Source organism: Dromiciops gliroides, chromosome 1 (assembly GCF_019393635.1).
Source record: "Dromiciops gliroides isolate mDroGli1 chromosome 1, mDroGli1.pri, whole genome shotgun sequence".
In the NCBI taxonomy this organism is placed as follows: domain Eukaryota; kingdom Metazoa; phylum Chordata; class Mammalia; order Microbiotheria; family Microbiotheriidae; genus Dromiciops; species Dromiciops gliroides.
In genome coordinates this window covers 435,989,752-436,013,019 of record NC_057861.1, presented here as the reverse complement: position 1 = coordinate 436,013,019, position 23,268 = coordinate 435,989,752, and the positions used below count along the sequence as shown (strand labels likewise).

Sequence of the window (23,268 nt, the reverse complement as noted above, 5' to 3'; positions counted from 1 at the left end):
GCCGGGTCGCGGATGACGCACACAGTGTGCGACGGTCCCGGAAGAGCGCCCGGCCGCTAGGTGATGACTCGTGGGCCCGGGCTGCACGTGAATCCCTGGGGCTGAACCGTGTTTCGGATGCATGGTGTCCGGGCGAGCCGAAGCAGCGGGAGCGGCCGCCGGAGGACTCGGAGAAGCTCCTCCTGCGAGCAGAAGCGCCGCAGGCTCCGGGAGAGGTAAGAGGAGAGGAGGCCCGTGGAAACCTGCTGCTCGCCCCTCGCCCAGCGCGCCGTGACGAGCTCCCCGTCCGGTGGCCTGTGTCGCAGCGGGAGCAGCAGCACCATTCGCCGCCTCGTGGGATGACAGGCTCCCGGCTGGGGCAGGGGGAACAGTCTGGGGCCAGGCTTCCCCCGACTCTCTTCGTGCTATTGACAGACTTGTAGACCTTCGGCTTCCGTGCCAGGAGAGAAGCTGGGAGACTTGCCTAATTAATTAGTTAATTAGTGTATCAGTTACAGCTGCAGCACTCCGTCTTTTATATGCTCAGAATCATGGTTTTAAATGTCTAAAATGTATAGGATTTCAAAGGAAAACAATTCTTGAAATATACTCATAGATATATGTGTACCATCTAGCCCCTCCCCCCTCCTCCCCCCCCCCCCCCCAATTCACCAGACCCCGGGTTAAGAATCCCGGAACTAGACTTTTAAACACTCTTCGGAAGCTCCATCCACTTCCAGCGGCTTCAGTGTTATGTAATGCATCCCTTTCATAGTGGAAAACTTCCTCCTGGACTTTAAGGCTCTCCAATCCTTAACCAGATTTTTTGCACAGCTCCCATCGGAGGAGATGTGAGAGGAGAAGGGATAGGAGGGGAGAAAGGATATGGGCATCTTGTCTTTAAAAATCATTTTATGTACTCATTTGGTTTTTTCCAAAATTAACATTAGGCTTTCAAAACTTTGTAAAGTTCAAATTTACCTCCCTATGGAGGAACATTTTTTTTTTCTAAAATTAATTGTATAGTCACAATTAATTGATTTGTTTTGGTCTCACTAGATTTAATCGAAAAATGGGATTTATTCATTGAATAAGTGATATTTGTTCATACAGTAAATTCTCTTTGCTGCTTTAAAGTGTTGTCACCTCCTTTGATTTGGCTATGCATAATATAATTTTGATAGAACAATGCCCTTTATTACAAAATAGAGAACATGCTTTTAAATTATTGCATTCTCTTTATACGGTGATTGGTACTGTATCCAGGCATTGACTTAATGATTCTTGTTAATGTAAACTTGGAAGAGAGAAAGTAATTTTTCCATGGTATTCCACTACTGAATTTGAATGAACCTTTTGATTCCTTTTTTGGGTTCATTTTTAAAGGTCACACCTGTGATTTCTTTAGTATAAGGAGTCTTTCTCTACTAATGCAAATCTATTACCTGTCTACAACTTAGAGAATGGTTTGTTGACACTGAGAGGTTTAGTGACTTCTTCAGTATCTTCCAGTCAGTATGTCAAGCCCCATCGCTACTCAATTTACCATGCTACCTCTTAGCCATTTAAATTTATGCTTAAAATCAAAATTTTAAGAAGAAAGCCTTCCGAATATAATATTTTAATGAGGTTCTGGAAATAGTAAGATCCAAATATTCTCCCTAGACACTGCTTCGTTGTCTTGGGCAGATCACTTTTGGTTCCAGGTACCTCATCTGGAATATGGAAATGTAATGCCTCCCTCACAGAGTTATAAGGATCAAATGAGAAAATGTACTTTGTAAACATTAAGGCATCAGAGAAACAAAGTTGTTATTCATTTAAAAAAAAAACCCTTCCGAATGGAATGATAGTTTTGTTGTCTAGGCATCTGTTATTTGAATTAATTGCTGACACTTGAATCAGTTTTATAGAATATATGCACACTATAGGCAGTTTGTTATAAGTTTAGATCACGAATCACATGCTATTATGACCTCTCCAAAGTTGTTTAAGGATGCTGATATTGGACAAATAGCTTAGTAATCTTAAAATATCTTTTGGTATAAAATCCCTGATCCTTGATCTGTATTGTTAGGCCATTAGAAAGCAAATTTCCTGGATCACTTTATTTCAGCCTGTTGAAAAAATTCTTTAATGATTTGTGATTTACCTCTTATACCTTCTTCCTTCTTTTAGAATTGATAAGAGAGTGTTCAGTTTAACAGCATTTCTATATCTTGTGAGGAATAATGGCTGGTTACAAGCCTGTTGTTATTCAGACATATCCCAAACTTGGTGAGAAGATAACTCAAGATACATTGTATTGGAAAAACTACAAGGTAAGCACCTGAGATAATTAGTAGAAAGTAATTTTTCATTTACATTAATTTTTCCTGTATACAGTTTAATTTTTGTTTGATAGTCTATACCAAAATAGTATGGTCTAAATGATCTGAAAATTTGAAAACAACTCAGAAACTAATTTAGCAAATGACTTGAGGATTAGGCTAATAATTTGCTGCTTGTTCTTATTTCTGAATACTTTGTATCAATTATTTATTGAAATTTCTAGAGTTCTATCCCTACTTGTTAAACTATAGCATCTTTGCCTTCCTTATTATGATATAAAACATTTGATTTAAAAAATTAGTTTTTGATGAGCTTTCAAGATTTCTTTGTAAGATAAAGCACACAAGTAGTTCTTAGAAATTACTTGTAAGCAGTGTATTTGTAAGAAATGTATAAGGTACTAATGCTAAAAGTATACTAATCTGACATTGTTTTTCATTTAGACTCCTGTTCAGATAAAAGAGTTTGGTGCAGTGACAAAAATAGACTTTTCTCCAGAGCCTCCCTATAATTATGCTGTCACAGCTTCTTCAAGGGTAAGACTTGATATCATTAAGTCTGGTTTAATCGTTACCTTTTGATTCACGAACTCTGGTGAAAAAAATTCATGAAACTCTTTTGGTGTATCTTTGTTATTTGTGATAGATTCATATTTATGGCCGATACTCTCAAGAACCGATAAAAACCTTTTCCCGATTCAAGGACACTGCATACTGTGCCACCTATCGACAGGATGGTAGGCTGCTTGTTGCTGGCAGTGAAGACGGTGCTGTCCAGCTCTTTGATGTAACTGGAAGGGCACCACTCAGACAGTTTGATGGCCATTCAAAGTAAGAACTGCATCTGATTTTCATTTTTAAGTATAATTCTCTCATCTAGCCTCGAAGAAATTGATGGGTACAGTATTAGAGGTTTAGCTGTTATGTAAAAGCCCCAGTATCATGTTTTGAGGGTAGCCTAGGAGTTGGACTTTTGTTTTGAGGGTAGCCTAGGTTGGACTTTTGAGGAGGCATTTAGGAACCTGTATTAGTAGGTGGGTATGCAAGCCAGTGAGGAGTATCTGAGTTGATTTCTATTGGAAGTGAGCTGTATCAGAGAATAGTTTTTACTTTTTTCTTGGTTCTATTGGACATTTTGCTTTCTGATGAACTGCTTGATAGGACATAATTTTGTCTGGTAATAGCAGGAATTTTATTAAAATTACTTATGACTGAAATATTAATTTAAAACAGAAGTGTGTTCTTCAGCATATTTCCCAAGATAGACCTATTATTTGACACCAATTCAACAAGAATACATAGTGTCTGTAGTGTGCCAACCATTGTTAGGTGCTGAGGACGATAGAGTTAAGACAGGACCTGGTTCCTGCCCTTGGAGGGTTATCAGTTTAGTAGAGGGGTAAAATGAAAACACAGCTAAGATTTAAGTGCATTAATGAAATTCAAAGTAAAGTTCTAAGTTAGGTCTGTAGGGGAAGGTCATTACTTGCCATGAAGATCCAGACTTACAAGAGAGGATGACATTCATGCTTAGAGTAGAGAGTAGTATGTAGATATAATGTGGACATTGGAGGCACAGAGAATTTCATCTGCACAGAATTGAGAAGGTTCAAAGAAGAATAACCCAGTTTGAATAAAGCAGAGAAGGCAGACAGAGAAGGAATAGGAGAGGGCTAGTACCTAATGATGAAGGGCTGTGAATGCCAAGTAAAAAAGTGAATTTTATTCATCAGAGGAAGGGGGAGCAAATGAAATATTTTGAACCATACTTACACAGAAGAAAAAATTGTTCTAGCAGTGGCATGAAGGATAAATTCAGTGAGGAGACCTGTTAGAGTGCTATTGCAATAAACCTCCAGATAGGTGATTGGCTGTTAATGAAACAAATATTTAAGATTAAGTTAATTTAATAGAACCTGAATTGTAGATATTGAAGAAGATGTGACCTACCTTTTTCTCTTAGATCTGTTGAAGTTTACACAGATGCAGAAGTACCTGTTATTTCTTCCTGTTTTGCAAACACCTTCCACACCATGGAGGTGGATGGCAGCCCGTCTCTGCTGTAAAATATCCTGAGTTGCATGAGGCACATAGAATGTGTCAGTGGCAGAACTTGGACCTAGGTCTTCCTGACATCAAGCACAGCACCTTAGGCATTTGTTTATTCTTGCTGCCTCTACCTGTGGAAATGTAAGAAGATCATTGGGGCAACTGTGACCCCAAAGGTCCACACTACTACCCACTGAAAATCTCAAATTTTTAACAGTGCTTTGGCTGGATTTCTTAGACTTTTTATGCTCTCTTTTATGATAGATTATTTGTTTAAATGTCTTTCCTCCCTATTAAATTGTAAGCTTCTCACGATATAGATCTGCATTGTTTCTTTGTATATAAGTTCCTAGCAGAGATTCTTGCGAACCGTGTAAGTGCTTAATAAATGTTTGTTGAACTGAACTAAACTATCAGTTTACTGATAATGTTTCATTAATCTCTTGTTCTGTGACAGCCTTGTCATGATGTGGAAATTTAAAATATCTAAACTGAATTGGGGCCAACAGGCATTTTAATAGCCTTCACTTTTCTTTAGTTATCTTCTGACCCCGAAGCTTTCTCACCTCCAGTCATTCACTTAAGCTTTTTACTATTTTTAATAGATACTGCAATTGACCTTGTTAGAATATTCCCAAAATAAAATTCCTGTTATAATCTTATGCTTTACCTTATCTTTCAGAGCCGTTCATATGGTAGATTTTACAGCTGACAAATACCGCATACTCTCTGGAGCAGATGATTATACAACTAAGTTATGGGACATCCCGAATGCCACTGAAATTTTGTCCTTTAGTGAGCATACAGATTACGTGAGATGCGGTTGTGCTAGCAAACTTAATGCAGATCTCCTTGTAACAGGTTAGCATAATAAGTTTTTCTGAGGTAGATAATTTGACAGCAGTATGTTTTTTGCTATGGGGGTGGTGGTGGCTAATTTCATAATGGTATTAGGTTTATTTTCTCTACTTTTTTGCATATTATTTGCATATTATTCTTTGCTCACCCCCACCCAATAGTATTATTTGCTTTTAAGCCCATGTGGTCCAAAGGAACGTATACTGACTTTGGAGTTAGACAACCTGGCTGCCTGATCTTGAGCAGATCATTTAACCTCGTTGGGGCTTTAGTTTCTTCATCTGTAAATTGAGATTTATAGAGATGATCGCTGAGATCCGTTGTGGCTGAAGGGTCTTTCATAAGTCTATAATGATAAGTGTGTATGTGTGAATACCAAATTGCCTTCAGAATTCTCAAGTCCACTGGCCTTTTCTGTGTCCCTTGCAAAGTAAATCAGTGTCATCACAAGTTCAGTTAACGGTTGTTCTTTTATTGATGTATTTTATTTTGAAATATCAGTTACTTCCCAATGAACAACTCTCCTTCTCCCATAGTATCTGTGTGTGTGTGTGTGTGTGTGTGTGTGTGTGTGTGTGTGTGTGTTTTTGGGGGGGCGGGACAATGAGGGTTAAGTGACTTGCCCAGGGTCACACAGCTAGTAAGTGTCAAGTGTCTGAGGCCGGATTTGAACTCAGGAACTCCTGAATCCAGAGCCAGTGCTTTAGCCACTGCACCACCTAGCTGCCCCTTCTCCCATAGTATCTTGCTGTTAAACATGACTGCCTAATAGAGGAGTAGCCAAGCATTCTCCACGTCATTTTCCATTTTTGTAGTTATATTGATCTTTAACAAAAAGGAAGGACATGTTCTCTATAGTTTATCAGGCCATGAGGCTTCAGTGGTAGTCAAGGGTCAAAGGTGGTGGAGGTACATTTTTGTGGTTTCTTCTAGCCAGCGTTTCACACCTTCAGTTGTTTAACAAACTGACGTGGATTCTGAAGGCAGGAGCAATGGAAAATCAAAGAAGGCTAGACCCCACTTAAAGCATAGCATACACATATATTCAGCATGAGAATTTGAGGGGGGGGGACAGCTAGGTGGAGCAGTGGATACAGCACTGGCCCTGGAGTCAGGAGTACCTGAGTTCAAATCTGGCCTCAGATACTTGACACTTACTAGCTGTGTGACCTTGGGCAAGTCACAACCCCAATTGCTTCACCAAAAAAAAAAAAAAGAAGAAGAAGAATTTGAGAGTTGGAGGTGACAGAGATTGCACGGAACTCTTCCTGGATAGCTGAGGAGGGGGTAGACTCAGAGTAGGCAAGGGACCGGGCCCAGGGACACATGGGCAATAGTGAGCCTACCATCACTGGAACCCAGACCATCTGACTCCAAAGCCACCTTTTCCACTGTGCTGCTTGTCTTTGGTGCACACTTAGTGCTTGGCTTGGACACACAGACATCCTTGAGGGTCCTTAGTGCTATTAACCAGGCCATTGAACTTTGTGGGTTGAATTTTTGTAAATTGTATTGTTTTAAAGACAGCCAATTTCATAAAAGCATCAACTGGTGTTTTAGGTTCATATGACCATACTGTGAAAATGTTTGATGCCCGAGTGAAGAAAAGCGTGCTGACTGTGGAGCATGGACAGCCTGTGGAGAGCGTTCTGCTCTTCCCATCTGGAGGCCTGCTAGTATCTGCAGGTACAGATTTTCCATTTTTTTTTTTTAAGTTTTAATATTGGTCTCTCTTTATATACCTAGTATTTCCTTTCTGAATTGCAGATGATATTTACTAGACAGCATTTATTTATTTCATTTGAGTAATTTGTCTTTGCATAACTTCATTGTGTATCTGAATATATATCTCAGGTTGTTGAAGGATTGGAGAGAATTGAACAGATGTTAAGGGGACATGAAAAGGCTAAATAAACAAAAATTACCGTTATTGTTATTATTGGTATTAAGGGTTATTCTTGACCTTAAATTTTGAATTAAATACTTGAAACTTTTTATGAAGACCATAAGTCTTTTTAAGAAGGAAAACTGTCTCAGCACCCAAACTGTCGCAATGCTTTTGCATCTCTCTCCAGCTCAGAAGGATTACAGCAGATTTTTGGTTAGAACCAAATCCATGAGACTCTCTAGTTTGATGACCCAGCAGGAAGCTGATGGCTCATCAGGGCCAGGGAAGCTTTGAGGAAATCCAAGCTTCTGAGACTCTAGTGTCATCTTAGAATGTTCTACAGGGAGTCTGGGCAGAGAGTTTTGTTTGCTTGGTGTCTTTGGTTTATCCAGCTACACTTTTCAACATAATGCAAAACTAAGGGCCTTTTTCTATTTAAGTTAGAGAGTTAGTGTAGTCCCAAAATGCTTCAGACTTGTGCTGTGTAGGTGTGTGTGTGTGTGTGTGTGTGTGTGTGTGTGTGTGTGTGTGTGTGTGTGTGTGTGTGTGTGTGTGTGTGTGTGTGTTACAATATAACAGTTGCTTTCCATAAAGAGAATGCCTATATTTGATATAGTGGAATCTAGAGCTTAATATTTCACATTTCTATGGCATTTTTAGGTTTAACATGGTTTCTTTACAATGACCTAATTGAATAGGAAGTGCAAGTTAATTATTTGGTTTACTTATAAGAGCCCCAGAGAGAATGATTGATTTAGGATTATGGGATTTAGAGCAGGGAGGAGGCACTTAAGAGATTATTTGATAGAACCCCTCATTTTACAGGTGAGAAAAATGGAAGCCCAGAGTAGTAGTTGTGAAAGTTTCATGGTTATTAAGTGCTCGAGTTTCCATGGTTTTGTCAGTTACATCATATGTACATCTTATCTCCTACCTCTCAGGCCAGGGTACTTCCCTTATGGCCCCCAAAATAGATCTCCCTGAATTTTTCCCCTCTCTTCTCTTTGTTGTGCTTCTGAGGAACAAATGCTTGAAATTAAGATTTTTCTTTTCCCCCCTTTTTTCTTTTTTCTTTATTTAAATTTTTCTCAATTACATGTAAAGATATTTTTTGAGTTTCAAATTTTTCTTCAATTGTCCCTTTCCTCCCTGCTCCCAAAGCCAGTAAGTAATTTGATATATGTTATACATTACAATCATGTTTAACATATTTCCACATTAATCAGAACAAAAGGAAAAAAAAACACATGATAAAATAAACAAGAACAATAACAAAAAAACACCAACAAAAGTGAAAATAGCTTGCTCTGGTCTGCATTCAGACTCCATGGTTCTTTTTCTGAATGTGGAGAGCATTTTCCACCATAAGTCTTTTGGCCTTGCCTTGGATCATTGCATTGCTGAGAAGAGCCAAGTTCATCACAGTTGATCATCGCAAAATGTTGTCGATACTGTGTACCATTTTCTCCTGGTTCTGCTCATTTCACTCAGCATCAATTCATGTAACTCCAGGTTTTTCTGAAATCCATCTGCTTGTCATTTTTTACAGCACAATAGTGTTCCATTACATTCATATACCACATCTTGTTCAGCCATTCCTCAATTGATGGTCATCCCCTCAATTTCTAATTCTTTGCTGCCACAAAAAGAGCATCTATAAATATTTTTTTACATGTGGGTCCTTTTCCCTTTTTTATGATCTCTTTGGGATACAGACCTATTAGTGGTATTGCTGGGTCAAAGGGTATGCACAGTTTTATAAGCCTTTTGAGCATGGTTCCAAATTGCTCTCCAGAATGGTTGGAACAGATCATAGCTCCACCAACAGTGCATTAGTGTTCCAATTTTCCCACATTTCCCACATTTATCATTCTCCTTTTTTGTCATATTAACCAATTTGGATAGGTTTGAGGTGGTATCTCAGAGTAGTTTTAATTTCATCATCCGAAAACTGCCCGTTCATATCCTTTGACCATTTCTCAATTGGGGGAAATTAAGATTTCTAGAGAAGGGTTCAGGTTGCCTGCTTATAGAGAAAAAAGATCCATATGCTGTCTGGGTTCCTATGGTCATAATTTTGATGAGGTTTGTTTTATTTAAGTTAATAGCATTTCTTTCTTTCTTTTTTTTTTTGTGAGGCAGTTGGGGTTAAGTGACTTGCCCAGGGTCACACAGCTAGTAAGTGTCAAGTGTCTGAGCCAGATTTGAACTCAGGTCCTCCTGAATCCAGGGCTGGTGCTCTATCCACTGCGCCACCTAGCTGCCCCCAAGTTAATAGTATTTCACAGTTTTCAAAAAATAGATAAAATTTTTATCAACACAAACAGAAGGTCTTATTACATAATGCATTTTCCGCCTTAAGTTTATGTTTTTCTTAACAAGTTTCAAGTAATTTGTTTTTCAAACAAATTGGCTTTGAAATTGAAGGTCAAGAACAATACTTCCTTGGATAATAACAATAAGGGTGATTTATGTTTCTAAAGCACTTTAGTGGCTCATATTAACATAAATTTGATTCTCTTTATTCCTAGGAGGTCGCTATGTTAAGGTCTGGGACATTCTAAAAGGAGGACAGTTACTAGTATCCCTGAGAAATCATCACAAAACTGTTACATGCTTATGTCTAAGCAGCTCTGGGCAAAGACTACTCTCTGGATCACTAGACAGGTCAGTATCTTAATTTTGGTCAGAGATTTGACTTTGTCTTCAGTTTAAAAAAATAGTGCCTGGAGATGAGTGTACAAGTCTCAACTGCTTAATAAAATAGATGTAGTTCTCCCTTCTCAAAGTTGACTATCAAATGAATTACAGTTAAAAAGTTTTTTTCTTTGCTGATTCGCATTTCCAAAAATTCAATTTGTTGTGTTGTTGTAATATTTGAACTGCGTGTAGTGCTTTGTAGTTTCCAAAGTGCTTTCCTCACAATTCTAGGTTAGGTTGGGCAAATGGTTTCATTCCTACTTTACAGATCAGGAGATTGAAGCTTAAACAGGTTAAATGATTTAGACCAGATTATAGGTAAATAGGCTGTGAACTGTTTGTTACTTATTTATAAGGAGTCCCAGAAGTCTTATTACAATTTAAGCTTTAATATGCCTTTTTTTTTTTTTTTTTGGTGGGGCAGTGAGGGTTAAGTGACTTGCCCAGGGTCACACAGCTAGTAAGTGTCAAGTGTCTGAGGCTGGATTTGAATTCAGGTCCTCCTGAATCCAGGGCTGGTGTTTTATCCACTGTACCACCTAGCTGCCCCTAATATGCTTTTTAAAAGCTTAAAACTTTACTAAGAATTCTGATATACATGCCATAGGAATACAGTTAATTTTATGTTTTTCTTTTATGCCCTGCAAGTTTGCTGAACTCTTAAGTATTTTTTATTTTCCTTGTCTCTTATTATTATCTACAAATGTGATTATTTTAATATCATGGGTAATTTTAAAAACTATTCACTTAATACATTGTATTTGCTAAGATTTAATTTATTTATACTCATAAGTAAAATCATAAATGAATTGGACACATAATTTTCTTTCTTTGGTTTGATACTTGTTAGGTTTTGGCATTAAAACCTTAATCACTTCATTATTCTGGTCTGCATTTTTTTTTTTTTTTTTTTGGTGAGGCAGTTAGGGTTAAGTGACTTGCCTAGGGTCACACAGCTAGGAAGTGTCAAGTGTCTGAGGCCGGATTTGAACTCAGGTACTCCTGAATCTAGGGCCAGTGCTCTATCCACTGCACCACCTAGCCATCCCTGGTCTGCATTTTAAGGTAGATTATGTAATAGAGAGAAACTGAAAGTTCAGAAAAATTCAGATAATTTTAAAAATCAACAAAATATACACAGTGAGAGCTAAATTTTTCATCACTTACTCATTTTTCTGACTTTGAAGAGATGGTCTACTGTAGCAAGTTGGCTGAGAAAGCCCCTTCCCACTGTATATTTTTATTACTGATTGCTCAAAGAAATGCATGGACTATTCTCTTAGAGATTTTAGAGGCATGAGAAAGTAGGTTTGTGGGCCAGTGGTTGTTGTTTTCTTGGTGTCATTTTTTAGTTAGTTTTTTTAAGCACAATTCATGATTTTTTGGGGTAGTTTTAAAAAAATTTGGGGATCTCTTAAAAATTGATCTTAAGGGGCAGCTCGGTGGCATGGTGGATGAAGCACCAGCCCTGGATTCAGGAGGACCAGAGTTGAAATTTGGTCTCAGACATTTGACATTTACTAGCTGTGTGACCCTGCACAAGTCACTTAACCCTCATTGCTCCGCCAAAAACAAAAACAAACTGATCTTAAGTCTTTTTTTTTTTTTTTTCATCTATTTGGTCTAGGTCAGATACCCTTCTCAACTTCTTAAATGTGATTGCTTCCTCTCCTGGTACATTAGGTACTGAAGTGATAGAGTCCAAATGTGGTTGCTTGTCTGTTGTTGATAAGAGTAGATAGCTATAAAAAGGAACAACTTCAATATATCGTCTAATTTTCTAGTCCTTTCCTTTATATCATTAGCCTCCAGAAGATCTGATTGATGTTTCATCATGGCATGGAGGGGTCTCTGGGTTTTCAAAGCCTATGCCAACAGATCAACAAGGTCTAAGAGGTTCCTTCAGGTTAGAGAGTATTGTCTCAGCAGCAGACTGTCTACTATTTGAAAACTTGCTTTGATAAATTTGGAGAGGACCCTAGAATTCCCCATGGGTGAAGAATTCTTTTGCCATTGCAACCCATAAAGCAAAGAAAATTACAAAATGGCCCTTGGTCCAATGTGACCCCTGCATTGATGATGTCATTAAAGGGATCAGAAAGTAATAAGAATCACAGTTTTTTGATCACTTACAGATGTTAACTGTTGGTAATCTAAGGGTGAAATCCTTCTCTGGAGGATGTACTATTGGAGGAACTGAACCATATTAATCTTGACATTCTCAATGGTTACAAGGAGGCCACAAGAGCCTAGAAACATCTTAGCCAGAAAACACTTGTGTTTGCCAAAGCAGAGAGTGATGGCAGCCAAGGGTAACACTGGCTTAGGATATAAACTGGTTTGTAAAAATGTTACAGAGTGGGATGGTGGAAACTTATGAGCAACATCCTCATATAAAAACTGGAGGAAAACAAATTTATGGAAAGCTCCATGAGAAATCTAGATGGAGGAGGGGGAACAAACAGATGGAAAATAGAAAAGGTCTGTCAGGATTTCTGTAACACAGTTCTCTCTATCAGTGTCGGTGGAGTTTTCCACATTTGAACTCTTCACACCACAAATGCTGTGTGAAAGCATAGAAGCAACACTAAAGAAAATCAAGATGGGTGAAGTCAGGTCTACACAGAGGACACAGGTTGCTGTTGGAGGTGGTGCCCTTCTGAGCATGATGAGGATTAAGACTCAAGGTCTCTGAGAGAGGAGAGCATACTAAATCCTCAGGGAAAGACTCAGATTTTACCGCCCTAAAAAAAGCAATGCAAAAAAAATGTCAGTAAGTAAACTAAATGTCATTATTTTCCCATGTCTGTAATTCAAGGACTTTTTTGATGAAGGTATGTAAAAGGGTCAGGCAGCTTTTGTAAGTGGTATTCTATAGCAGAATATAATTTTGCAGTCACAGAGTTGATGGAAAGTTAGAACAAATGTAAGATCCCACTTTACATTTTGTTGAGTGCTAAAAAAAAAATTTGATGTAGAGGAACAAAATTTCTTCCTACTATTTGTCTCTAGTACCTGTCTTAAGATCATATAAAATTGAAAGATAAAACAACAGAGAACTTTATACAACCAACTGATTATACATATTGAGGTGAGGCATAAACAGGGACGTGTTTGCTTGCTGGAGGTGTTTGCCCTGTAGGATGTCCAGCACAGAATCTCAGTAGAAGAGTGATTCCCTGTAGAAGAGGAATGCACTCTTCCAGGTGCTGCTATTTGTGAATAACACTGTTAAGGCTGTGTCATTCCCAGAGCATTACAGAGCCTTCTAAACAAGCATACTCACTCAAAAACCTTTTCCTTAATTTTCCATATAGGAAAAGAATAGATGACATAGGGCTATTGTCTCTGGGTTCTCGTATACATTTGGATGGATGTTCTGTAAAACTGCATGTATCAGGGGAAGCTAGGTGGCACAGTGGATAAAGCACCAGCCCTGGATTCAGGAGGACCTGAGTTCAAATCCGGCCTCAGACAGTTGACACTTACTAGCTGTGTGACCCTGGGCAAGTCACTTAACCCCCATTGCCCTCCCCCCTCCCCCCCCCAAAAAAAGCATGTATCTTGGACACTACAGAGAAGTAATGGACTCAGAATTGGAGATGAGGCCTATGCATATGGGAGATTGCTTAATGCCATTAATGCTCCTGAGCTTTTCTCTGAAACAAAAAGTCCTTTTTAACACTGGTATTCTTTTACTGCTGCTATGTGGCAATTCACAGTAGGGGACTGCTATAATCTGGTAGGAAACAAAATGGCAGTTGAGCCAAAGAGCAATGGAATGATACATGGTGGGTATGAGGAGATGACAGCATTTTGCCAGCAAACAATTGCGCCAGGAGAATTTACATGAAAGATAATATCAGACACATGGCCTGGGAATAGTAGTAGGAAGCTGGGATATCTAAAGGCTAGCACCAGTGTGTGCTCCATTGGGGCCCATAATTGTCAAGAGAGGTTTCTTCCAGTTTTAAAGTTGTGCACTTGTCATAATGCAGTCACACTTGAGTAGAGCCCCTTTGTAATGTTTTCAGGAGTATGAGAAGGCATGGATGGATGGGTTGTAGTTGGCATCATATCACTGAGGTCACCTGACCATTGAACCACCTTTCCCTTTGTTCAGACTCATTTCATCTTTTATACCTCTTGGGGTTTTTTTTAACTTTTTTTTTCCCTTCTTGTCCCTTTGCTTTCACATATTCAATGCAGATTATAGTGGTCTTTGTACTATTAGCCATGGAACATTGTTAGCACACTGTTTCAGATTCTTTATTCTTGATATTCACCAGTTTTCTGAGATAATTCAACTTGCCCAATGAGTACTTTCTTTCAGTGATAAATGCGTTTCTATGAACTTTCCTTCTGCATCTTCCAGGAAACTGAGAGTGAATTGGCTTTTTAAAGTGTCACCACTCTTTTGTAGCTTATTAAATCCTGTCATCTTGAAAGTTTAAGGTCTTGACAAGTAGGTGGTGGGGCCTTCTTTGAGGATTGTTCTTGCTAGGAATTCTCTATCTTGGCAAAACAGATTTTTTTTTTAAATCCCAGAAATTTTTCTTTATTTTTATTATCATTTCCATTTTAACTGATCTTGTAACCAGTTCTTGTAACTGATCTTGTGGCCAGTTCCTCTGGTAACCCCATTATTTGCAAATTCCTTGTGTCCTAGGCCTTTTAATGTCTCTTATTTTACTTTCACCCCCCTTGTATTATAGTCAGAGTTGGGGTTTTGTAAGGGGCTAAAATTCTAGCTATACTATCTAGAATCTAATGAGTGGTTGCCAATAAATTATAAGCTTTAGCAAGAGCATTTAAGTGTTTAAGTATTTATTACAGAACATTAGGATCAGAGAGAAAGGTAAAAATCTAACTATTTCTAAGAGACCCCATCATCCAACCCACCATGGTGAGGTCAGGAACCAAAAGAAGAACCCCTCAGCCAGGGGCTGCTTCCTACTTTGTGTTCTCCCAGAAATGGGAGGTTCCTCAAGTTGATTGGCTGGTAGCTTTGATAGACAGTACCCATGAGAAAATGTCACTTCCTGATGCCAAGGAACTGACCACATGGCTTGCCCTCAGATGCCTTCTCCTCATGGCAGAGCTTTCCTACAGTAGCTCTCCAGCAGGTGGCGTCATTCCAATTGTTACCGTTTGCTGTGCTGACGTGCCTCTAGCGTGAATAAATCTACCATAGCAGTTTATAGCCTCCTTAGGTCTTCCTCTACAACCTTTACAGGTTTAGAGTCTGCATTCCCTTTTTGTAGGCATTAATTCTTATTAAAGTAATAAGTGTATATTTGCTTGTATTTACTCTGAGTCTTTGGTTAGTGCTGGAGTGTAGATATGCAACATTTGTTAATTTTATCAGTTATTTTGGTTATCTATGTGAATTGATTTTAAATCTGTCTTATAGTTTTGAGAGGGCAGGGATAAAATCTCTTTTTATTCTTCTGTCTTCTCTAGTATTAGTATCTACCACGTGCGTTGTCCATAGTGGGTATGTTGAAAAAGAATGAATGATTAACAAACTAATGAATAAAAAGTTGTCCATGAATGTTCGTTGGCTGTCTTAAAGTGCCTTTGCTAAAATCCTGCTACTACGCCTCCTCCTCATGGATAGTGGAGGCTTATTTCAATAAATCTTCATTTTCTTTATCTTGTAAAATGAGAATTAAACTAGACAGTCTTGGAGGTCTTTTAGTTCTAGGTCTTATAAATCAGATGATAATTAGCTGGTAGTCAATTTTGCCAGTGTTGATCCTCTTAATCTTTTTTTTTTTTTTTCTTTGCTGGGCAATGGGGGTTAAGTGACTTGCCCAGGGTCACACAGCTAGTAAGTCAAGTGTCTGAGGCCAGATCTGAACTCAGGTACTCCTGAATCCAAGGCCGGTTCTTTATCCACTGCGCCACCTAGCTGCCCCCGATCCTCTTATTCTTAAGCCTATGGTAACTTTGTTTATTTAGCTTCATTAAGAGTTATTCACATTTTATAATAATGTTTGCTAAGTTTATCATTGAAGATGGGAATATTGACAGTGTTGAAGGGACTTAGGAAAGAGGGGCAAATCTTCGGATCCCAGACCCAGTATTCTTTGCACCCTGCCATGTTGCTCCCCTATTGGAGTGACTCTGATTTGTGCCAGAGATCGTGAGGTCTGGAAGGAGCCACAGAACTCTCCTTGGCCGTGCTGTAGCTCCAGCAGTTTGACACTGGACTGAGTAGTTTCACTTTAGTTGAGCAGCCTCAGTGAGACGCAACTTGTAACAGAATTGCCTATTTTTCTGCCCTGCTGATGGTTTTAACCTTGAAGGTGTCCTTGCAATCTAGAGACATGCATGCAAAAAACTGTGACAGTTGTGAGGGTCAGGCTGGTCTGTTGGAAATAGGGCTGGACTTGGGGTCAAGTGACCCAGGTTCTAGTTCTGCCTATGGTTCTGATGTTTTTCTGGCTATTACCCTGAGCAAGACCTTGTTTTCCCCATCTGTAAAATGGTTGTAACAATACTTGCACTGCCTAACTTAGAGAGTTTTTGTGAGGAAAGCACTTTGCAGATCTTAAACTACGATGCCAGTGTGAGTTATTTCTGCAACTAAAAACCAAATGTAGTCAGATTACCACAGAAGTCATTACTATAAGGACTGTATCCTTTGAAAGAGTGGCATTTAAAAATTAATTAAGACCTTGTTTTTCACGGCCTGTAAATAAACATTTAATAAATTTGGAGAGTTCCATGATAGATCTTTTTACAGTTGACATTACTCTTCATGTCTTAGTTTTGTTTTATTAAATAGGTCTTTATTCTCATGTTTGTTTTCTTAAACATGCATTTTCTACTTTAGGCTGAAAAGTTCCAAAAACAGTTGTAACTGAGTTTCTCTTCTTCTTAGGAAGGTGAAAGTGTACAGCACGACTTCCTACAAAGTAGTGCACAGTTTGGATTATGCTGCATCAATTTTAAGCTTGGCGTTGGCAGTAAGTATCTGTGTAGGGTTTCTTTGGGTATGTGTTTATTTCTTTTTTTAATTTCTTTTTCATCCATTTATTTATCTATTCATCCATTTATCTGTTCATTTATTCATTCATTTATTTACATATTTTTAGTGAGGCATTTGGGGTTAAGTGACTTGCCCAGGGTCACACAGCTAGTAAGTGTTAAGTGTCTGAGGCCAGATTTGAACTCAGGTACTCCTGACTCCAGGTCCAGTGCTCTATCCACTGCGCCACCTAGCTGCCCCTGTATTTATTTCTTAAAGCTATCCTTTAACCATTTTAGACAGATCAGAAAAGGAATTTTTTGGGTTCGTAATTTAGTCTGAAGAATTTCCTCTTTCTCTTGCCTGAAATGTTTGAGAGTATCTAGACTTTATTATGTTGGTTCATGTAATGACTTAATACAATGCAGTACATGGGGCAGCTAGTAGATAGAGTGCCAGGGGAGGAATCAGAAAGATTCTTCCTGAGTTCAAATCTTTCTGCAGATACTTACTAGCTATGTTACTCTGGGCAAATCACTTAACCCTGTTTGCCTTAGTTTACTTGTCTGTCAAATGAGGTGGAGAAGGGAATGTCAAACCCCTCCAATATCTTTGCCAAGAAAACCCCAAATGGGGTCACAAAGAGTTGGACACCCCTGAAATGACTCAGCAACAACAATGTAGTATGTACCAAGTTATAAGAGATGAGAATTAAAAAGAACAAAATTTTTAAGCATATCTAGTCCAACAAACATTTATTAAGTGCTTCTTGTGTGTGATTTGTATTGTGCTAGGTACTGGGAATACAAAGACACAAATGAAAGAGCTCCCTTTCCTCAGCTTATAGTCTGGTGAGGAGAGAGAAGATGTATACCTATAGGTGTATTACAGAATAGAAACAAAGTAATTTTGGGGAAAATGCACTATCACTTCGGTGATCAGGAAAATCTTCATGAAGAGAGGGCAATAGTGTGGGAGCCTTGAGAGGAGAAGGTATTGAATTGCTCCTGTGCTAAGTCAGATGGAGAGGTAATTAGGGAGGAGTGAAAGAATTGTCTTGCTGTAGTGAGGGTCTAGGCGAGATGAGATAAATGTGTGGTAGATCCAGTCACTGTGGGTTTTTTTTGGTGAGGGAATTGGGGTTAAGTGACTTGCCCAGGGTCATATAGCTGTCAAGTGTCTGGGGTTGGATTTGAACTCAGGTCCTCCTGACCCCAGGGCTAGTGCTCTGTATACTGCACCACCTAGCTGCCCTGTCAGTGTGGTTTTATGACTTTCTCTAGCTCTGTTTCATAGCACATAAGTAAAAACAAAAGTAGATGGTGGAAGTTATACAGTGTTAGGGGTTGGCAAGATGTGAGTGGCAGTAGGATAGGAGAAGGGATTCCAGAGTATAGGAAAGTGTAGCACTGAGCTGGTCATCTAAAGGGTTGTAATTAGGAAAGGTAGGAGGTGAAGTCTCTTAAGAAGGGGTGAATGCCTGGGAAAGCGCTGACGTCTGGAGGGATTGAAGGTCATGGTAAGGACAGAATGATTTTAGGAGAAATAAGTCAATAAGCATTTTATTAAGAGTTTACATTGTGAGGGGCAGCTAGGTGGTGTAGTGGATAGAGCACCGGCCCTGGAGTACCTCAGGAGTACCTGAGTTCAAATCCGGCCTCAGACACTTAACACTTACTAGCTGTGTGACCCTGGGCAAGTCACTTAACCCCAATTGCCTCACTAAAAAAACAAAAAACAAAAAAACAACCAAAAAAAGAGTTTACATTGTACTAAGAGCTAGGAATACAGATAGAAGCAGAAAGACATTTCCTACCCTCAAGGGCCTTACATTCGTTCTAATAGGCAAGCAAAGATATGGCATAAAAAGAAGCTGAAAAATGGCTTAAGAGAAGGTACCCTGGCATAGAGAAATTCCAGAGAATCAGAGGAGTGGAGGCCAGAGAGAAATGAAGATAATGACCAACCTGAAATGGAGGGTCTAGGTGGCACCAAAAGTGGAAGTGGCCTTGGGGGTGGCATCTATTTCCAATGTGAAAAAGCCAGGGGCAGAGAACTTCCAGGATGAGGAGGCAGCTGTGGCATGGTTGAGAAAGAATGGAGAGTCAGGAGTGGACCTAGGGAGGAATAAGGCATAGGGATTGGATAAAGGAATGTCAAGAGTTCTTGAATATAGATGTGGAAGAGTTGTGGGTGATGGCAAAATCAAGGGTATGACCATCTCTCTGTGTAACAGGTGGAGAGGAGAAGGAGGTTATGCACATTGGGTATATTGAGGAACTCAGAAGTTGGGATGTATGTTGCAGTCTCTGCTATTAGGGTGGGAATTGGGGTGTTGAGAGGGAGGATAACTTCTTGAGAACTTCTCAAAGTACTGAACTAGCTAACAACCATCAGGATCTGGATAATCAGTAAATGTCAAAGGAAGGGAAGTTGCTAAGTGATGTCAGTGGGGAGCAGAGTACCCCAGCTCTCTTCCTAGGGCTGATGTGCTAGGGCTTATGAGAAGGTGCATCCAGTATGAGAAAGGATGGCCGGGGAACTAGAATTCACCCAATTAGAGTATGAAATGCTAAAGGACAAACTGAACTCCTCCAGTACAGGAAATGCAAAATAAAGAATCTCTTTCTTACTCCTTCTATTTACTCTTTCTATCTTCTCTTCAAATTAAACATGTCATTTCTCCTCTCTAACTAAATTGAGGGCATCTTAGGATCAGTGGTTTATTTAGAGGTACTTAATAGTGTAAGAACCGTAATCCAAATTATCTGTGACCTTAAACCTGTTCTGGGGCTCATTATACTCATCTTTAAAATGAGGGGGTTGTTCATTGATTAATTCAATAGCCTTTGAGCTGCCTTCCAGATCTACATCTATCATCTTATGATCCCTTTGGAAAGACTAGAAAAGTAGAACTACCTCATCAGCCTTTTCTATAGTCAAGCCCAACTGTGAGGATTTAAGAAGCGTCAGTAGTTTGGAGGAGAAATAAAGATATTTTAAGACTCTTCCAAGACATTAACTCTGTATTCATGTATTACAATTTTTTAGTGAAGCTGCATGAATGAATATAATGTATTTCCTTTGTGTACTTCACAAAGGTTATGCTGGGTTTATATTTTTGTTTACCCTAATGATCTAGCAATATAATAAGTAAAATAAACCCATCAAGGCTATTTAAGATAAAAGGGGAGTATCTGATTGTTACAAAATAGTATTTTGGTTCACCAGTATTTACCAGTATTTTAAAATTCATTTCAGCGTGAAGATGAAACTATAGTTGTGGGAATGACTAATGGAGTGCTAAATGTTAAACATCGGAAACCTGAAGCAAAGAAGGATCCTTTTCCAAGGAGACGAAGGCCTGCATATAGAACCTTTGTTAGAGGGAAAAATTACATGAAAAAACAGGTATTTCAGAGGAAGGAGAATGAAGTAAATCCATAATTTCTTTATTTTCCATAAAATGTACCTCATTAAAGAATGGCCTTAAATAAAATCCCTAAAAACGATATTAGAAAGTATCAGTTCTTTGAATGGCAAAATTAGGATAATGGGTGTCCCAAGTAAAAAGGATTGATATTAGAATTTATAATTTCTTTATAAGTTTATTTATCATATACATATATTATTTATTTGTAACTTTAGAATATAGTTATAACAGCTTGGAATTCACTTTTTAGGTATTGACTACTTAATTTCTTTCCATTTTTGTATAATTTACCTTGTAAACATAATGGTTCTTGTAGTATGAATATTTAAAAGTACTCCCTTCTTCCCTCCCCCTTCCTCAGTCCTGTGGAAAGTGATAATGAAAAAAATCACTTACAGAATGAAAAGAAAGGTTTTGATTTTTTTCCTGTTTAAAATTTGTCTTTCCAGGATGATGTTTTGATCAGCAGACCATTAAAGACATACTTACAGACATATGACAGAGATTTGAAAAGCTTTCAGGTTTCCAAAGCTCTTGATAGAGTACTTCAGGTAAGCAACATCATTTTTTTCCCTGTAACTGTTTTATTTAGGTATAATTACCAGGAGAAAAGCCTATTTAGAAGGTTTTATGATGTTAATGACTTTGATTTTGGAGCCTAGTGTATTGAGTACTCAGATTGACTTTTTTCCATTTTATTTTAGCCCAGGTTTAGAGTCAAACAGCCCGAAGTTACAGTTGCTGTCATTCAGGAGTTAAATCGAAGAGGAACCCTTTCGAATGCCCTTGCCGGGAGAGATGAGAAACAACTTAGCATTATTCTTAGTTTCTTGATAAGGTATGCTTTGTAGTCCTTAAAACAAGTCCTTTGAACCTGAAAGCCTTATTTCCAAATTAGAGAAATTATTAAAAGTGTGAGGGACCATGGTGTGTAAGATGGAGAGTTGGCCTTGAAACCAGAAAGACCTGAATTCAAGCCCTACTTCTGACCCGTACTCCCTGGGTAAACCCTGGGTCAAGTCATTAAATCCCTCACTGTTCAGGGCAACTCTCCAAAGTAGTAAGTTGCAAAGAAAGTTCCAACCTACATTGGGAGAAGGGGTTTCTTCACCTGGAAGTTCCATATTCCAGTGAAATCACAGGTCCAGGTTCCTTTTCCGTTTTAGTTACTCACACTTTTATACTGCTTTAAGCTTCACAAAATGCTTTCCTCACACCAGTCCCATGAGGTTGATAGTAGAAGTATTAATTCCCATTCCCACTCCTATTAAACAAATGAGGAAATTGAACCAAAGAGACTAAACTTTTAGTGGCACACAGTCATAGACCTAGGAAGGGTCAAAGCCTGGTTTTGAACCCAACCAGGCCTGCTGACTTCAAAATTCAGTATGTGCCAAGCTTTGAATTTTATAGAGATTTGGTGTAACAGAAGGGTGGTGTAACGATTGGAATAACGCCACCTGCTGCATACTTACTGTAGAAGAGTTCTGCCCATGAAGCGAAGGTCTTTGAGGGCAAGACCAGGAATCAGGAAGTGACGCGGGCTAGTGGGAGGAGGAAGGAAGAGACTGGCGCTCGCTCTCAGTCTCGGGCTCTTTCCTGAGGACGCTGGCGGAGAAGGGAGCTAGAAATGTGCTCTCCCTTTAATAGATAGGAATCTAGGCCTTTTTCTCTCTCTTTACCAAAATTCTTATTCTCCTTAATAAATGCTTAAAAGTCTAACTCTTGCTAAAGCTTATAATTTATTGGCGACCACTCATTAGATATTTTAGACAGTTTAGCTAGAATTTTAGCCCTTAACAGTGGTGACTTCCTAACTTTTGGTTCTGATAAACCAATTTTTTTACTATGTAGACACCTGGCTGAGCCAAGATTTGCCCCTGTTTTGATCAATGTTGCCGAAATGGTTATTGGTAAGTTGTAAGTGGTTTTTTTGTTGTTGTTTTGTTTTATTTTTAAAAAGGTTTGTTGTCTTCAAATTTAAGCAGTTTAATAGATACAGTTGTGAAAATGCTACAATTGAATTTAAGATTCAGCTCATATGTGATTGTTTATCAACTCAAATTTATTATAATAGTAACTGACAGTCATGTAGTACTTGATTAAAAATGCTTTCATAGATCATCTCATTTGATCTTTTATGAGGGACATGGCTATACAGTTAGATCATTGTGCAAATTGTATCTATGCTTATGCCTTCACACACAAAAAGGACAAAGTAATTATTAAAAAGTAGCAACACAAGTGGTTTTTTGTCATATACTTCAGTGCAAATTCTACTGTCCACAAAAATATATCTTCCCTTATAATAGAAAGGAAGTTCTAGTGACTATGTGTTGTTGTTTTTTCTAGATATATACCTACCTGTGATTGGACAGTCATCAGTAATCGACAAACAGTTTTTGGTGCTTCAAGAGCTTATAGAAAAAGAGATTAGTTACCAAGGACAACTGTTAGAAGCTTTGGGGATGATGGACATGCTTTTTGCTACCATGATAAGAAAAGAAAGCACTTCTGTGTTTGACAGTAAATCCAATGGTGTTTCCAAGGAACAGGAACGAGATACAAGCAGCATGCCTGTTTGATGCCTTGGTTGGTGAATAATACCAACCTTTAATTGAACTTTAGCCTATTCAGTATTGGAAAGGGAACTGTTTGGTGAGTGACTCCCTGTGGATAACTTCACATAAGAAGAAGCTCATCGAAATGTATTTTTCAAGAGAGACTGAAATAGTCATATTCAGAAAATAAATATCACTTTAAGATGTGGTTTTGGTGAAGTAATTTTGTTTCTACATTTTGAATAATTTTATAAAATATTCAGATTGGAGGATGGTTTTGCTTGTCTGACTCTTATTGTACTGGGCACAGTCCATTTTAAATTTTCTTAGAATGAGCTGATGTTTTGATTCAGTAAGCATTCTACATCAGAATCTGGGAGGGGGAGAAGCATTCAGAGTGTATCATTTGTAGTAGGAAGGAGGAGCCCCGCTGGACAATGCCTCCACTCTGAGATGCCTTTCTTAAGAATCAAGGATTTTTCATCTTTTGTACC

The 23,268-nt window shown here is 38.6% G+C and overlaps 1 protein-coding gene across 1 annotated transcript; it reads left to right on the top strand.

The window, feature by feature from the left end:
• Window positions 1–47: 47 nt before the first annotated feature.
• On the top strand, window positions 48–23,048 carry UTP15 (UTP15 small subunit processome component). Its single transcript, XM_043971256.1, has 13 exons — window positions 48–215; window positions 2,158–2,300; window positions 2,754–2,846; window positions 2,956–3,140; window positions 5,041–5,219; window positions 6,777–6,902; window positions 9,636–9,771; window positions 16,694–16,778; window positions 20,042–20,191; window positions 20,663–20,764; window positions 20,918–21,051; window positions 22,068–22,126; window positions 22,566–23,048. The coding sequence occupies exons 2-13, from the start codon at window positions 2,211–2,213 to the stop codon at window positions 22,796–22,798; spliced, it is 1,572 nt and encodes a 523-aa protein (XP_043827191.1). The 5' UTR covers window positions 48–215; window positions 2,158–2,210; the 3' UTR covers window positions 22,799–23,048.
• Window positions 23,049–23,268: the final 220 nt, after the last annotated feature.

What these genes read in the sequence shown, in the direction of transcription:
- UTP15 (XM_043971256.1), top strand. Translation starts at nt 2,211, where the DNA reads ATGGCTGGTTACAAGCCTGTTGTTATTCAGACATATCCCAAACTTGGT. An exon ending in TGCAGATCTCCTTGTAACAG is followed by an intron (nt 5,220 to 6,776) that starts GTTAGCATAATA and finishes CTGGTGTTTTAG; the next exon opens with GTTCATATGACCATACTGTG. An exon ending in AGGCCTGCTAGTATCTGCAG is followed by an intron (nt 6,903 to 9,635) that starts GTACAGATTTTC and finishes CTTTATTCCTAG; the next exon opens with GAGGTCGCTATGTTAAGGTC.